General features: G+C 37.5%; 1 protein-coding gene across 2 annotated transcripts in view; it reads left to right on the top strand.

The window, feature by feature from the left end:
- The first annotated feature begins 559 nt into the window (after nt 1-559).
- Nucleotides 560-18,488, top strand: part of cdin1 (CDAN1 interacting nuclease 1) — a 107,128-nt gene continuing 89,199 nt past the window's right edge. Inside the window, exons 1-3 of one of the 2 annotated variants that reach the window (XM_030127652.1) lie at nt 560-634; nt 911-1,038; nt 17,279-17,324. In XM_030127652.1, the coding sequence (XP_029983512.1) occupies nt 632-634; nt 911-1,038; nt 17,279-17,324 (177 nt within the window). In that variant the 5' untranslated portion in view covers nt 560-631. Of the gene's footprint in view, nt 655-910; nt 1,039-17,278; nt 17,325-18,488 lie in introns of both variants that reach the window. The other variant, XM_030127653.1, reaches the window with a different exon arrangement.

The raw sequence follows: 18,488 nt of genomic DNA, 5'->3' as shown, positions 1-18,488 counted from the left end.
CCAAATGTGGTGTCCTAAGCACTAGCACTGCCAGGGGAACATTAATCAGCTTTTGAATTACTAATTAATACTGAGTTGGTTGCAAAAATCTATAGAGATCTGTGTGTTACATTAGACTGCATGCTACTGTAAGGCTCTAAATGCACTTAGGGTGAAAAAAAAGTTTAATAACTGCAAAATACACGTGTAGAACAATTACTGTTATTACAAAATGTGAAATCACTGGCACAGCAATGGCAAGTCTGCTTTAAAGATGCATTTAAAGACACTCTTAAATCTCTCTATCACTCCAAATGCCACTATTTCTCCTTCACTCTCTCTAAACCACTTTAAAATATATTCCACGACTGAAATTCTGTGTTTCAGAGGCCTCTAGTTTAAGAAAAACACTTGGATATTCCAGTTTGGGAGCCTAAGTACAGTCATTTCTAATCTCTTGTCGCGTGAGCTGCTTCAGACGTACAGAGCGTCCCTGAACGCCGCCTCGCTTCTAAAAATAACCAATGATCATCGAGTTTACTCAGCTTCATGGATTCTTAGCCAATCACCGCACTGCTCATTCAAACGTCCTTTCTTCAACTTCCTAGCGGGAAGCAGCTGACGGGGAGCTGTCCACAGGCAGAAGGAATCAATGGTAAACAAACAATTTTACACGTTTTTACCGGTCTGCTGTTACATTTACACACGTTTTTTTTTTTTTTTTTTACATGAAACAGTAACACAGCAAGCTTAAAAATGAGACAATATGTGTGTGTCGTGGTAGAGGTTAAGCGTGTCGCGGTAAACATAACCTAAAATGCTAAGTTTGGTTAGCTGTGCACATCTAACACCGTGTTTACATGACTAAATCTTGTTGCTACACCATCTATTTTTGACTGACAGTTAAAGTGATCGGCACCTCCTTGTACAGGTAGACACAGCATCTGATCCAAGAAAGATGAGACTGTCAAGAGCTGAATACAAACAGATAGTGAGGTGGACAGAACAACAGAGACCCACTCGTCAGTGTATGAAGGTGTTGAAAGACAAGTTTCCCAAGTAAGTGGTGTTTTACTGCTTTTACATTTGTAGTGCATGACAGGATGAAATCAGCTACACTCGGACAATCAGTGTGTTTTGATTTTTTGACTAAAATGTGCACTATAAATTCAATGGAAAAGAAGATAATGTAGGTTTTATTCCCTATGAAATTCTTTCAGTGATCATTAGTTAACAGGTAATTTGTTCCTATATCTTCTGTGGGTGTTCACTTCAATTCACTGAAGAAGTTGTTAAAAATAACTGTTATTTACTTAAAATGCAACACAGCAATTACCTTTTGAGTTGTCAAATATTTTGAGATTTGTGAACTTAAGAGTTTTACTGTTCTGAAAACATTCATTCTTCTTCAAAGCTAATTGACTATTGCAAATATTTATGTATTAAAACTAATTAATCATTGATGTGATCTCTAACTTAATTATGTGTAAATAATAATAATGATAATAATAATAATAATAATAATAATAATACATTTTATTTTAAGGTGCCTTTCAAAACTCTTCTGGACACTGTACAGAGAATCAGAGAGGCTCTGTTATTATATGATAAATAAAATGTTTTTTACATTTTAACCTCAACTAAACATAAGAAAGACCCAAACAACAACATATAAGAGATAGATATAATTTTTCCCAGTGTTCATCAACAATGTAAACTTTAAGATTTAACATGAGAACAATTTTTCTGTCAGAATACACTACAGTGGGCAAATGTCAGGTTAATATCTAACTCCACCTACAACACAAATGGGATCAGTGTTTTACTGGTTTTGGCACATGAAGTGGTCCAGTTCAAAACTTGTAATGCAGCTGAATTCATGTGATCAATTACAGAATCACATGAAATAATGCAATATTTAAGTTCAGATTTAATAGGTAGGCTGAATGTTCAAAATTTGATAGCACATCATGTAATATTGGTTCCCTCATCTCAAAGTGAGGGGATTTTTTTTGTTTAGATACTTCATTCATTCATTAATTTATTCATTTATTTTGAGTAAGTAAGCATTGACAACACAAATGACCTGCATACAACAAAACAATCAACAGACTACGTGCAGGTACAATACTTCAAATACATTCATTTATGCTCGAAAAGGAGTGGGAAGAAGAAAATTTATTTAATCCCACCGCCATTTCTCATCAATATCTTAACATAGTTTCAAGTACTCACTCTTGTATTTAAGCTTCAAACCAAGACAATGAACAAATAGGCCTATACCAAATTATAACAAACTCATTTAACAGTATTTACATTATTTACCAAAATATGTGTGAAAAATAGAAACAAAGTACTGTGCTTGAAGCAAAGTCTGTAGTTAAGACACGCTCAAAAGGTTTTCATATTTTGTTCTTTTAGATACTTTAAGTAAATACTCCATTCATGAATTTTGAAGCTTTTGTGTGTCTTCAAAGAAAGAGAGCTTGTTGTCAACTGGCTAAATGAGACAACATATGTTTTCAGAGACATCAGAAATATGAAAACTTCTCTACATCCACTACTCCACCTTATTGTGCAAACTGTTATATTCGCTGGTTAGATCAGATCATGCAAAGAAAGATTTTTCATGGAATAGGAATGTGCATAAATCAAATAAGTTAGAAAGTTAGTGGTGGTGATGTTGAAGTCATGTGGCTGTGGTATATGCTATAATTCATTCATATCTTAAAATTAGCCTCTGCTAGTTCAAGCTCCAGTGGAAAAATCACATTGGCTGAGGTTAAAGAAAACCGGGTGATGATAACTTTGAAATTGGCCTACAAAAATATGTCATCCTCGCACTGTTCTGTATCATCATATGACCCATTCCTAATATAATTTGTGATTTATTGAATTGCATATTGGAAATATCATTTGATTTACTTTTTATGATCACTAATTAAGTGGACAGAGGTTTTAGAATTGCTAACCACAGCATTAGCTACTGTTCTGCAGTGTAGTGCATTGCCTACACATTCAGCAATCGAAGGGAGAGGTTAATGGTTGTGTTTGCCTTTCTCCTTGACACTGAGGGCCCTCACTTTATTGAACGTAACATGTGTAATCCCCCAAGGCCACCAGGACACCACGGCTGATCCCGTTGAGGTCACTTACAAAGTCGCATGTATTTGGAGCTTCCTACTTCCTATTGTGCCCTAATCACCAATCTAGAAGGAGGTATCAGGTCCCCAAAGGGGGATGCGGCTGAGCTGGAGTTCGCCTTTGTTCTCTACCTGTCAGCATTTTACAGAATATGTCATGCGTTGCAAAGTGCATCCAATATCCTGTATGTTTAGGCACTGGCACTAGGAGGTCGCCCTCCTGATCATTTGGGTTTCTTCTCTCCTTTTGGTTTCCTAATCTGAACTGTCTTTAACAAACAGACGGCATGCCTTTAAAAAAATAAGAGGTGGCTCTAGTGGGTGCAATAATTAAAGGAAAACATTGGAGCGTTTTCATTCCAATAATTCTGCACGATCTCTCCCTCTGTCTCTCTCCCGGAGGTGCCGGCTCTTTTGTTTAGTCTTGCTGGTTATTGTTATTATTTCGTTCACCATAACCAATCTTGGGGAGGCCCTTGCTCTTTAAAATCCCTGAGTCTCGTCACTGGGCCTGACAGACAGGCACGGCAGCAGTGTTTTCACAGCCTGCAAAATTATTCTGGTTGTCCAATCAGCTGAGCTGGGCTCTGGAGGGTTAGTGATTGGACTGGCAGGAAATCAGGCTCTTAAGACATAACATATCGACTAGGCCATCCATCATCTCTTAGCATGCGCTCAGGCACGGCAGTCGGCCACCCCCGCCTCACATCCCTCCTGTCCCCTCGGACTGTGTGGGAGCTCTGCCACTGCGTAAATATTGGCCAGGCCAGGGCTGGCAGGAGGGGCGTGAGGGAGGAGGGGGGTAGGTTTGGTTGAGGACGGGCCTGTGCTGAAGGGCTGGCCTAAAGACAGGGTGGGTTGTAATATTCAGAGAGATAGTTAAGGCAGGGATCTGGATATTGAATCATTTTACCTCACGCTGGGTGATTTGCAAATGATGCAAACAATGTTGAGAGAACTGTACACTCATGTTTCCTGCCACCATGGTTCTATGTTTTATGTTTCTATATATTTTTTGTGGCAGATGACACACCAGTACTTTAAAATCATTATTCTTGGCAATCAGGGAACAGCGTTGTGTGAGATTTATGTAACTATAAGATCTTTGGAATAACTGGGAACATTGGACTGCCATAATCAGCTCTACAAACTTCCAGACCACAAACTGGAATTAATTTATACTAATATCTACGCTGCATATTGGAAAGAACAGCATTTTTTCATATTGCTCAGACCCATCTATGCTAAATTAAAATAACGTCAATGGGGAGCACATCAAAATTCACTATACAACTTTGCGTAGATCCAATCGTAATTGTTCCCAGTGGACAATTTGAGCGAGGTTTTTTTTTTTTTTTTTTTTTTTTTTTAAGCTTGGTGGGTGTTTATTTGTTAACTTACCTGCAGTAGTTTTTCCAACATTTGTAATTTTGCACATTTATACAGTAGTTATCATTATCCAGTATGACGTTATACATAAATGCTTATTTATTTATTTATTTTTTAAACAATGAAAAAACTGTCTAGCAGGGGGATCTCAAACCCCATGTCCCTATGTCCTCCTCAAACTCTGGAAAAATGCTTAAATATTCTTAAAATTAATGTACGGTTGTGAAATTGCAGAGACTCACAACCTAGAAACCTAGAGAAAACCCTGGAAATATGGGTCCACTTTGTAGTCTTGAGCAATGTCCTGCATTAAACAAATGGGACAAATAATAGCCTGTAAAGAATAAAATGCAAAAATAAGACATTTATTTATTTTACTAGAACTTATTATTTACCTTCGAATTCAGTATGGAAACTGAAATTATATATTGTTGAAAGCTTTATTTATTTGATTCAATAGTCAAATTAAAAACATTTCAACAAAGTTTTATACTGGTGTTACTCTAAAATAACAGCAGATTTTTTTGGATGTTGCCCTAGTCATGAATACAAATCATATATTTAAAAAAGAAAACAAAAACAGCCTAAATCTGCCCTCTACATCATTGATATTGAGCAAGCTGTAATAAAAAAATATAATACCATTAGTGAGGTTGCACCTAATTATTACTATCAGTAAATCAGAGAATTAATTAATTAGCTAAATGTTCGAAAATAGTGAAACATGCTTGTTATTTCTGTGGTCATGCCACATAATTTAATTTTCTGAATATAACTTTAATATTTTTTCAGAAGACATAGACCACACGCTGAGTTAGAAGACAGAATCATATTTTCAGATGACATTTTATGTCTTTTGATAATTTTTGATGAACTATTGAATAAATTGTTGCAGTTAAAAACAGTAAAAATGAGTGTGTTTTAATGTTTTAAATTCTGGTGTTCCACATGCCAAAGTAAAACATGACACTAATCCATTAAGTGATTGCGTTAGGGTTAGCTAATATTTACTTGCCTTTGCCAATTGATTTTAATCATGTTCTTGCCATAATTGTTGCTCAGATCAAGCTGGAATTGATTCATTAGATTTGAGCCACAGCTTTGTGACCATGGAACCATTCTTCTCAAGACCCTAAATTCTGATTTAAGTCCAAAACCATCTCATAATCATTGCTTCTGATTTGTGACTAAAGGGGTGGAAAATTTAAACTTTGAACAAAATAATTGTCACAGACCATTTCAAAATAATTTCCACGGAAGGTCTGTCAGTCTTTTTCTTGTCTTATAAGTATGGGTAGTGGGAGGAGAGAGGGAGGGTCCCACAGACAGATAGAAAGAGAAAGATCGCGATGTGGACTCCCTCATCTGTAACGGCTGCATAACACAGATGTTGGGAGTCATCTGTCAGCCTGGCCTCTCTCGCCGGGCCCGAGCTGCTCTGGGGGGGAAAAGAATTGGACACGGTGCTGTCACTTTTTACCCCCACTCACAATGAAGGGACATGCAAATATCAACCCCCACTCCCCCATTCTTGCCCTCTCTTCGTTGCCCTCCTCTTAGCCAGCCGTGGTGTCCTGTCTAGTATCTGGACCACTGCTAGGCAGCAAAAAGGGGAGGTGGGAGGGCTCGTCGTGAGCCGGTGTGGGCAAAAATGTGACATCAGTCCCATCAGGTCCTTCTCTTGCCACATATTAGAATTGGAAATGATCGGCTGCTCTCTGAGGCCTTGCCTGGCTTCCCTTGGGTCTCGAAGGGGGACCCCAGTCCTTCCACCCTTTGTCCCCAGAGGGAGTCTGTGGAAGGAGGGAACGAAAAAGAGGGAGGGAATGTGAGAGTCCTCTGTGTCCTTCTGTGCTGTATTATGAATGAATTTGGATGTAATGATTACCCCCCCACTTTAAAATGCCATTCAACACACTCCTCATATGGCTTGTGGAAGTGGGAGGTGCGCTGAAAGAGGGCAGATGCCTCTGTTTTGGAGAATGCTTAAAAAGTCGACTGTGAAGCATCTTCCCCTCCCAAAATAAAAAAACAAAAAAAACAAAAACTGCCTCTCTTTACCCGCTCACACATACACACTCCCTCAGCTCCCCGGTGAGGAGTCCCTGAACGTTTTTCGAATCGGGCCCTAATGTGCCGTTTTCATCAGCACTGAGGCGGGCTGCAATATGGTGCCGGGGCTCGCTCTGGGAATATGAATGTTGATTAAGCATGCGTTCAGCCTTTTGAAATTCTGAAGAAGTGTCAGAATAATGGATGTTGAGCAAATGTCAAGCATTTGTTAATTTCTCTGTTATTTGGGGTTTATCTAGCATGATCTTCCGGAGGAAAGCGCAGGGCAGGGTTGTTGTGGTATGTGCCATTGATATGGTGATTTCTTGGCTGCAGACCCGTTTTTGATGGTAATATCTAGGCTCAGGACGAAGCTTTGGGACTTACTCATTGATTATTTATTGTAGCTACTGTGTTTATCTCTCTTTTACATGCTGTTAAACCTTAGGATTTGGTAACCAGCAGAAAGCATTACACTGGTAATCTCTTCATGACTTTAGTAGCAAATGAAATGAATTAAAGGCTGATTTAAAAAATATATATTTTTACTCAACACATGCATGTGTTTTTATGAAAATAGACTAGACTTTTATTTGCCTGATATTCATTGTACTTAGAGTACAGTTAAATTCAGTTCCAACCCCAAAAGGTAGGTAGATAGGCAGTAACTTTATCAACCAAAATACACTGCCCGGCCAAAAAAAAGTTGCACACGCAATATTTCACTGCACCACCTTTGGTTTTGATTACAGGAGATATTCACTGTGACATCTTTTTTGCCACATAATACTTATGAAGTGTCACAATAAGGTCCATAATATTTTTTCCATCCATATTTGCATTCATTTTTGATTACTGATGATGGAGAATCGAACCACTGCATCAAGTCTTCATCACATTCCAAATTAGAGTTTGGACTTTATGGAGGCTAATCCATGTGTGAAAATGATGTCTCATTCTCCTTGAACCATTCTGTCACAAACCTGATGATCCTGATCAATCCTGGCATTGTACAATTTTTGCCATTAGAGACATGAGAGGCTACTTACTGCATTGTTAAAGTTAAAGAACTTGGTACAGCTGAAATATTAACCACTGCAATACTTACCAATGAAAGGATCTGAACTATTTGCTTAGTTAAATCCAGTGAATGTCTCCTGTAATCAAAACCAAAGGTGGTGCAGTGAAATATTGCATGTGCGACTTTTTTTTTTTTTTTTTGGACGGGCTGTGTGTTTAAGCCATCATTACCAATAATGGCCTAATGATTCTCTATTTTTCTTGAAAATATTTAAGGTGATGGCAAAGCAGTCTTTGTAAGTTTCTGTAAACCACAAGTATGGATAATGTTGATGTTTCTGTGCCAAAAATACATTCTAGATCAACATTTCTGGATAGGCGTATCTAACAGCTAAACATAATTATTAAATTTTTTATGGTTAGATAGTGGCACTAATAGAGTTTGGTTAGAGTTAGGAAAAGAAAACAGGACATGATGTAATATATATGATCTGTGAAGATGTGATGTAGATATTTATAAAAGTATGATTTTAGAAAATAATTCACAATGTATGAAATATTTAAACAAAATTACAACCTTTTGCTAACCCTAACCAAAGTGCTTTTATTGCCTAAACCTAAAAACTTACATGAGTTGGGATCCAACTTCCTGGACTTTGTATATTTGCCATCCACCCCAGCCTTTTTTTTTCTTCCTGTTGAGGAAAGGCAAAAATTTTGGGGGTATTTTCAATGAAAGATTGTTAGGTTGTATCAATGGGTTGCTGAGATGTAGCCTTCAATAGCTACGTTTTGTTTGTTAGCTGGGTTGGCGACGGAGAATCTAATGAAATAATGGATTCTAAAATGATCACTGTCAAAGTTTAATATATTAAAAATATGTAAACAGTGCTGGTGCTCAATTTCCTGTTTTTAGTGTTTCCAGATTTCACCTTGATTTTCACTATTGTTTCTGTGGCTGAGTTGTTCAGTTAGACTGCTTTTAAAGGTAGAATTCCGTGGCTATTTCGTAGCCTGGAAGTGGCAATGACATTACCCAGAGACTGATCTAGTGTAGGTTTGCGAGGTCTGCTCTCAACAGCCTCCGGTCCTCAGACTCATGCCTCTGGCTGCCCATATTGAACAAAACACAAACTGGCAGTTGGGGCTTAGAGGTGCAACCCTTGAAGGCTCAGAGGCTGGCAAACTAATTCCACAGCTTTATGTGGTTAGATGAGCATTGGAAGGGTGAAGGGATGAATGAAGTGTAAGCAGAGAGGAGAGATGTAGTAAGAAGAGAAGCTGTGCTGAGTTTACAACCTAATGTCAGACTAAGGAGTTCATGAATAATAGATGCAATCAATTACTTGATTAGGAAGCAAAGGAATGACTACTTCCTCTTCATATCGTAGGGACGTTGTCCAAGCACATTCTATAGATTGTAAAGCCTTTTCGGCTCACTGGGCTAAAACCACTGAGGTAAGCAGCCCATTGCTTAAGTATGGTCTAGCATACAGCGATTAGCAAAGGTACCAGCCTGGCAGCTCAAAAGAAAACCAAATAAACCCTGCAGTTATTGAAATCTTATACAGAAACATGGTAGTTACCTGCTGCTACTGCAGTCAGACTGTTGTGTGGCACTTGGCTTAATATTTGACCAAACACAGGATTTTTGCATAATATTTGAATGTTATTGTTATTACCGCATTAATTTTAATTATAACCATAATTGTGAAATTATTGTTACTTAGAGTTGAAAGGAACTGAATGAAAGTTGAAGATAAGTAGATCATTATTTGCAGTATTGGTCAGATCAGTCTTTACAGAGGGACATTTCAGAAATCTAGAGATAAAACATTCAGAAGAATTTTTCAAATTTGCATGAAAAGTACTTTTAGCTCAATGTAAGCAAAACAAACTCTAACCCTAACAAAAAATGACTGAAACATGTACATCGTAATATTATCGTGTTTATAGGTGATATCACAATTATCATGCAATATAAAATTATATCATAATTTTTATTTTAATTTTAGATTTTCACGTTGCACATCGACATTATCAAGAAAAGGCGATATACAAATGCTCATTAATGAACACAAGTCCTGAGGTAATCTTTTACATTTGTGTGTAATAATTACAAAATAACATTGATTAAACAACAGTGAAAGAATCTGAAGTTGAATGTAGGGAGGATTGTTTGTTTTGTCCATTTTTTTATTGGCGTAGGTGCTAAATGTTATAATGGACAAAACAGTTCAGGAATATATGCAGTTTTTAGTAAAATTAGCATATTGTGCTGGACTTTGGAGTAATGCTTCCTCAACCTCCAAGGGAATCCTACAGCCTTGTATACAACAGATCATCTAACGATGGTAGCAGCCCTTGCCCTAGGTTTCCCTTTACATACTGGGATCAATTGCAAGAGACGAATGAAACAAATTGCCCAGAATGGTACAAGTGCCCCAGCTATGCTTGGGGGAACGAGGCAATTGGTCAGTGTAATGTGTTTTCTTGCCAGACCAGTGGACACTCGCCGCTTGACGGATAACATGAACCTCATTTTCAATTTTCAACAGGGAAATTGCAGAAACAGCAATGACGATAATTACACAATCACAAAGGCAACGTACTGTAATGGCCGTAACCTTGTTTTGTCACAGACAGAGTCATGAAGATCTTTATAGGTTTCAGGAGGAATCACAATTAGGGGCCTGATTGTTGGATCTTTGTGGGTTTTTTTCTTCATTTTCTAACTGTTGTGACATCTCAGGGCACCTCAGTAGACAGAAGTTTTAAAGATTGTAATAAGGCGCAAAGGAGGCTGGGTAGGGGTCATATTCTTTGCCTGTTAGGACAGTAGTCGACTGTGAGGTGCCCCGTCGCGCTTCTAAAACCATTTCTGTCCACAGTCCCCTGAAGGCTGGAAGGTTTTGTTTGTTCTCCTCATAGACAGCGGGGAATGCACTTAAATGGAGTGTCTTTTTTTTTTTTTTTTTTGCAGTTATGTAAATACATGGAAAATAGAATGAAAAGAGTGAAAACATGCATCAAAATCTGGTAATCATCGTAAAGCCTGTCACATTTAGTATAATTATCTTTTCACAGTTATTTGAGCTAATTGCAGTTATTTTGCATAAGCATGAAATTCGTCTTTTTTTCATTTGAGTAAAAAAGTTACATTAAGCTAACAGAAATGCCCTTTTTGTTATATTTTTATATATTTTTCATGTCCAGCTCCAGTCCAGTGGAAAGCAGCTAAGCTTGAGAAATTGGTAGATTTTGCTCGAATGTGTGACACTTATTTTGCACATACATATTGTAATTGTGTAACTGTTTTTACTGTTTAATCTCTGAATTTTACCAAGAGAAAGAAACGTTCACAGCTCATTCATGGTCCATTCTTTCTGCTTATTGGTTGACTAACCATGCTGTTGCTCTTCCCTCCATCTGTGACTTCAATTATTCATTGAGAAAGTTATTACTGTCTTTAAGGGAGTTGAAATCTGCCTAGAATGTCACAAAATTGCTAGCGTCATCATGTAAATAGTACCATACTGTATTTTGACTGGTGCTCTTTGTGTGATTTCTTCTCGAGGTGCTTGGCTTCCTTTGGTTTGAATAATTTCTTTGTATATTTCAATAATAGGCTTTGCACTTGTAAGTAACTGATATCAATCCAGCTCTGTGATGAAGCCTAAAAAGTACTGTTTATCCACCTGTATTTGCATTTTCAATTTGTGCATTAAAAACCTGAGTGGAAATACTGAAAAAAATTGCCAGTGTGACATGTACTAATGGATGCATTATAAAAGGTAAATTCAAATATGTCCAGTGACAACAGATTTAACAAATAAGCCATGCATGTTGTAGGTTTTATAAAAGTACCAAACATATATGCTGTATTAGACTGGAAACATCAACATCATATGATCCAGACCAGTGGTTTCATTCAGTTTGGCAGGAAAAAGTTAGACATTTCCAGGGTATGTTTTTTTTTTTTTTTAACAAAAGACCTCCTTCTGTCTATTAGTTCCTTGTGTTTTTAATACTACATTTAAACGGCAAAATTTTGAAATGATGATGAACTCTGAATACTCAACAGTTGTATATCCTGTGTTTGTTTGTACACATTTTGTTTGATATCACATTTAAAATATACAATATATTTGAATGGAAACCTGACTATTGTAATGACAATGTTCTTCCTTGGTTTTTGGAGGGATTAAGGGCTTTTTGGGATCTAGCATTTTGGCCAAATTTTTCCAAGACTTACATATGTAGTTGAAGGTTTTGGCAGTCCTTGTTCAAGACAAATGTATGCTTATACTAAAAAATATATAACTTATCATCAGTTTGGAACAGTGTTGTGTGTGCACACAAATTTGGAAAAAGCCTCCAGTTACAGTGGGGACCACCTGCAAGCATTAGATCTGGAAAAATTGTTTTAATTTTGATGTTGACCATGTTGATTCTACATGAATTTGGCTGAGATTGACCTCGAATGCCTGCAGTCATGATAACCCCTGAATGAAACTAATGACTCTCTTTTACTTGTAGCATGCAATAAGTAGGAAAATGACCAAAAAAACTGATCACTTGCATTGTATTGAATCAACTGAAATTTCATTATCATGGCAGTCCTACTCATCATAATACAACTTTATTAAATAATTTAGATGAATTTTGTTTTGTGCAGAAAAAAAAATCAAGCTAATTTGCGCTGTAAACACGTGCGCTCATTGTGCAAGTATTTGTTCGAAGCTGCGTGACACTGAGATGCATGTTTGTTTCTATCTCTTGTCAAAATATATCACATTTATGCATTAACGCATAGAGATTTCTTCTACACATTTGTTTTGCCACTGATGACGGTAGGCTTAGCTGAGAAAACAGATGTTAGCATTTAGCCTATCAGCATGTGTAATTAGCAACATTTGCATATCCAGAGTGCTTCACTCATACTGACTTCCTTTTTTTTTTTTTACTTTTTAAAAAATATTGATCTGGATGAAAAGTAAATGCTAAACATATTATTGTCTGCGCTCTTGAATGAAGACCTAATAAGAGGTAGGCAGCAGTTCGTAAATATGCCAGGAAAGCTTTAGCTGATAATACCGACCGAAGAGGTGTTTGTATCACTGGAATTGAAATGAAGAAACACTTCCATACACTTTGCAAGATTGAGCGATTTCATCCACGCCATTCCCTTCTCAAAATAGCTCCATTGCCATTAGTAAAAATATGTGCTGCCTCAATTAGCCAGTCCCATGCCCTGAAGAGTCACACCATGCAACACTCTCATGCATGCAGATCCACCAAATGCTTGGTACTGTTGCAGCATATGATACCAGTGCCATTAGCCAGGTGGCTTTCATTACCTAAATTACAGCTATTGTTTATAATTAATTATTTGTAAATAGGAAGATTCTGAATATAATTGATAGCGTGATTTCTCCCCATTCTCCTATTAATTAAGTTGATGGGAATTTCTCGCTGTTTTTTTTTTCTTTTTCCCCCTGTATACTTAAGACACTGATAGGCAGCAAATGTACAAAAAGATGCATTTACACTTGGATTTGTCACATTCATAAGCAGAGGAGATTCTAACTTAATAGAGCCTAAAGCACTGACCAGACAGGCATACCAGCTCAATGACAAAGTAAAAGTCCCTAATTGTTTTTAATTTAATCTGCGGCTTTACTATTTTGGGTGCCAGTGCATATTAATGCTCTGTCTTATGTTGTAAGGAAGGGTAATTAGGTTGAGAGTGAATGATTCCCTAACCACTCTTCTGTCTCCCAACCTTCTGTTTCCCCATGTTCTAAATTATATCCAAGAGGGAAAGCTTTCTAGTTGTTTTTTTTTTCCTTTCCTCTTCACATAAAGGTCACAGAGAGGATGCATGGCACTATCACATATTCTTCTTGAAATGAAGTTTCATTTGCGGTATTATCTGCTGTAAAAATAACACAAAACTGGTTTGTAGCTAAATTGATTAACCTTATCTTTATGCCATAAATTAAAGTTAATTAAGTAGAATATATTCAGACACTTGGTTATATTCACTCCTAGGTTTGTGAAGGGCTTTGCTTCTGCGATAGCTTATTTGTGTAATTGGTGTGTGACGTGACAGTGATGTTTTGCATAATTTTCAGCCTTTTTTTTTTTTTTTTTTAAATTATTGCTGTTTAGAGGAAAGCTCAAAGACAAAAAAAATCTGATGAAGTCATGCAGTTTCTGTTTGGCAAAAAATAGATGACAAGTGTAATACACGGAAAAAAAACACTCTCTAATTGGCTAATATAGTGTCTTTTCTTTGCAAAATGGTAGAAATTTCAGCATGACCCAATCTTATATATATTATCTTATCATATATTCTTATCGGACTTATTTGGACTTCTGGTCCTCTCACCCTCTGGCACTGACGCACTTATTTTTAATCATTTTTCTCAGCTAATTCAATTCAGATTGATTTGCAACCTGGTAGGTTGGATGTTCTGCCTGAGATATAACAACTTAATCCAGATATGATGAGTCTAGACCTGAATATGGCTCCATTCACATAGTAAAACTAATCAGCTGTGATCCATCCTGTGCAAAGGAGGGATGGTCTAATCAATGCTACTTGCAGCTTAAATTCCTATGTATTTATTTGTTAAATATATGTAGAATTATGTAACCGTGAGATACAAAATTGGACGACCTGCAGTAGAAGTATAATGCTACTGTTCAGCAGTCAGAATCTAGTTTTTATTGTACGACTGCAGTTTGCTTCACATTTTAGCATGAAGTGAGCATACTGTGCCCTGGAGAGTACAGGATGGATATACATGACTGGAAAGTCAGCAATAACTTACTGTTAGAGTCTGCTAAATGGAAAAGGGGACATTAGGCAACATGATCATGGTGTAAAACTCCACAGACTTTCTAAAAGCTAAAGCTTTAATCGCTCATTTCTTTGCTTTTTTTAAATACAAACCTTCTCAAATATTTGTTTTTGTTTCAGTTTCTCGGTTTTTTCACAGGCTCTGGCGCTTTTGTCTAGTTTTGTTAGCAGTAATAACTGATTGAAGTTGGACAGAAAAACAAGTTCCTGAAGTTCTGAGTGTTTTTGAAACAGATATGTTTTTCTAGATATTAAGAGCAGTTTATGTCCCTTTAAAGTTAACAGGGGTATAGATTTAGCAATTAAGCAGTAATCATGCTCATTATAGAGAGTAATCCATTTAAAACCTAACAGATGTCTGTTCCAACAGGGGGATCGTGATGGTCCTATGCCAACAATAAGGCTGTAATGTTGTTGAAATGCTCAGGTGCCAGGCTGAAGTGTAGAAGATTTTTTTTTTTCTCCCTTAAGTGTCCACATGTTGACAGTTGACCATTTAATGGCCCACTTAATTGCAGTGGCCCCTTCATCCCTAAGCATCATTGTGAATTTATGCTGAGGTGGCAGTGTTTTTCTGAGTTCTCTTTTGCCTCAAACATATTTTCAGTCCCATTTTTAACAGCATTAGTGGTTGACAACATTCACACGCATGATGACTCAGGAGTTGAAACAGTAAAGAGTTATCCAGCCGGAGCAGTAAAACTGTTTTAACCTGGCATGTGATGAAGGAGCAACACATTAAAAAGTGCTTAAATATTCCACAGACTGGATTGTTTTTATTAAGATGTGATCTCAGACCGAGACAAAAATCAATGTTTCAAGATTCCATTGACTTTGTTTACATGTCACATGCTTATTTCTTGGTTTATAGTGATTGATGCAGACTCAATATTTCAATGCACATGGCTTTCGTCGTTATTTACCATTCTCATGTGACTTGTAACGAAAAGTCCATTAAATTTAACAATCAAGTGTACTGAGAGCTCTATATGGAGACACAACCCCACTGGAGACCAGTGCTGAGCAGGTTTCATGTGTGTGTGTATATATGTACATGCTCTGTGTGTTTTTTTGTTTATATGCTGGGTGGATGTACAGTATGTACCATCCAATTAGAATAATATCTGTCACTGCTTTAAATATCTCCAACTCAAAGGATGCTGTGGGGGTTGGGAAAGAATACGGAGGGGCTGTGGTGAAGTCCCTGTCGGAGCTGCCTGTTTTTTTTTTTTTTTTTTTTCCAGGTTCGCTTCTCTCTGCCAGGTGTTTGACATTGACTGGAGCTGGAGATGAATGTAGCTTATGGCAACCCGTGGAATTGACCGACTCCTGGGAGTCCTAGCTTCCTGCAGTGAAAGTTTCCATTTTCAAAGCCCATCAGTTGCAGTGGGAGGGCTCCAGAGCGGCCCATATGCCAGCGCTGACAGTGAAGCGGAGAAACTTTGTGTTAGACGTGCATTACTACACACAAACATGCACTAATACACAGCACTGTTCAGTCTATCGCAAAGAGAATTCTATGAAACCAGGGATCATAATCTTCAAGGAATATTTATGCTAGTGATTGGACTGCATTAGTTATTTGCATGAAGTAATTTGTCTTTAATTTTGTCATTTTTAGTTTGGCTGTGACTGGGTTAAACCATGGTCTAACTTCAAAATTCAGATAACAATTAAAGGTTTCTTTCATCCTAGGTTGAATTTTTAGTCTAAGTTTATATTTCATTTAATTATGTTGCAGCAAACCGTTAAACTCCAGTTTATGTGATCCAGTTTTTTTTTAATACATTAAAGTTATGTTTCAGGATGTTTAACTTCTGAAATAAGTTCCAATCAAGTTCTTTGAGGAAAGTTGAAGGACAGTGATGATGTTTAATTTCACTCCAGATATCACTTCAGTAACGAAATTGTTGTTGAATGGGAGGAGTGAGTTAACTGTTAACATACCAACTGTCTTCCAGCTGTTGGTAGGAACTCTTTTACTTACTGTGCTGCTGTTTTTTGAATAATTTTTGGCCATATTGCACTGTTAATTTAGTCTTTTCATAAAGGAGACAAAAGCTTCTCTACTGAGCTGTCACAACTAGCCAACTTTTTAGCTAGCCAGTAAGCAACTTTTTAATTTGACTTGCCAATAAAAATTAACTACAAGGAAGCCAAAGGTAAATATAGAGCATCTGAAAGTCAACAGATTTAAGAAGCTGAACAAGGTTTTCCAAATCAAAGAGAGATTAGAGCTATGAAACTAGCTAACCTTTTGATTAACTACCAAATAACATAGTGCTTGGCTACAGATTCTAGAGCAGCTGACAAACACCTTCTGTTATACTTACTTGGATCTAAGAGCAACCTATTATATGATATATTTTTTTTCATTAATTTATGTAAACTTGGGTAAGCAAGCATCTCCGTGTTGACTAAACTCTGTTTAATAATAACGTCAATTGGACTGGAGTGAGTGTTTTCTCTGTATGGAGTTTTTCAATTGATGAAACTACTTTAATTAAAAGCAGTTTCACTACACTTACTAGCAAGACAGAGGAGATGAAAGAAGAAGGTATACATGAATGATTGGAGAAAAAAAAAAACAGGCTATATTTTTCTCATTTCTCATACAACACAATCTCCCCCTTAACTCCCACCCCCCACACCATCGTGGCGGGAATCCTTTGTCAGAGGTGTTCATCTGGAACAACTTTGCCACACTTGTTTTCATGTTCTTTTAGATTACAGGGCAGCTGGCCCCGGCTTTGAAGCTCCCCCTCTCCCTTTGTCTCTGTGCAATGCACTCTGGTAATTAACTTTGTCCTTCTTTTATTTGTTCCAGTCACTCGCAGTCCACTCTTCTGAGCATCTTCTCCCTGGAGTACCAGGTTAGAAGTTTTCTTCCTTTGTGAGCCCTGACAGGTGCCTAATTGAATGATGAATGTCCCTTTATTTCTTTGTAATTGAACTGCCAGGTCTCTGATTGGTTTGGAGGATGCCCCCCCCTCACTATACCCTACGTTTATTTCGCCCCACCCCCACCCCCTCCTTTTCCTCACGTTCACGTTGAGGGCCCTTGCCTGCCTGAGCCTCGGTGGATGTCTGCCAAGCCTTCCCATCCATCTGTCTAATAACATCTAGCCCCTGCTTATTTGGTGGACCTGTAATAAATTATGCTAAACCATTATTATTCTGACAATAATAATTTCCCCGTGTAGTGCGGCTGCGTGTGCTAAATGTTTGCTGACTCGCACTGTCACTGCTGCTTTCCACGGCTGACAGCGGATGATGATAAATGGCCACTGCCGCCAGTGGCAGAAGGCAGCACAGGCAGAAAATGGAGTCATTTATCATCCGCCTGACAGGTGTCAGTCACACCGCCCGTCTCTGTGGAATTACATTTTTTTTGTGTGTAGTAGTTTTTAAATAAGTTGTTTTTTAACCAATGCTCTTCCTCTCTTATCCCCCCTCGTCCTCCTTCCTTTCGGCGAAGATGGCAATTGAATTGCATGGAAATGTCAGGGTGTAGACTGTGGAATGGGGTCATTGTTTGATCGAGAAAGGGGAAATGAATACAAGGTTTGAGTGAAGGGGGTAGAGGGGGATGGGGGTGCTGAACAAGGTTGCCTTGGCACACTTTGACCCTCAACAAACTTATTGAAATTAAATTACTGTGACCCAAGATCTCTTCCACTTGTTCAAATACAATAGAGCATGAAAGAGAAGTCAAGGCTGAGCAAGTTTCCATTTTATTTAGACTGACTGGAACTTAAAACTTGAATTGTTTTATTATTTTATTATTGTGGAACCAAATATCAGTAGAGAAATATATTAGGCCTGTCACAATTATTATGTATGTTCCTGCTTACAGTTATTCAAGCTAAGTATAATTATTCTGCATTATTGCGGTAATTGTCTTCATTCAGCTTTATAGATACAGCTGAATGAAACACAAATGTCATATTTCTTCACTATATAGAAATTCTAAAATGAATGGCAGCTGAGAAAAGACTCTGTGGCACTGACTGTTTATCTCAAGGCTCTTACATTCT

Source organism: Sphaeramia orbicularis, chromosome 22, assembly GCF_902148855.1.
Source record: "Sphaeramia orbicularis chromosome 22, fSphaOr1.1, whole genome shotgun sequence".
NCBI lineage: Eukaryota > Metazoa > Chordata > Actinopteri > Kurtiformes > Apogonidae > Sphaeramia > Sphaeramia orbicularis.
Note: the sequence above shows the minus strand (reverse complement) of the source record. Positions and strands in the feature narration are given on the sequence as shown.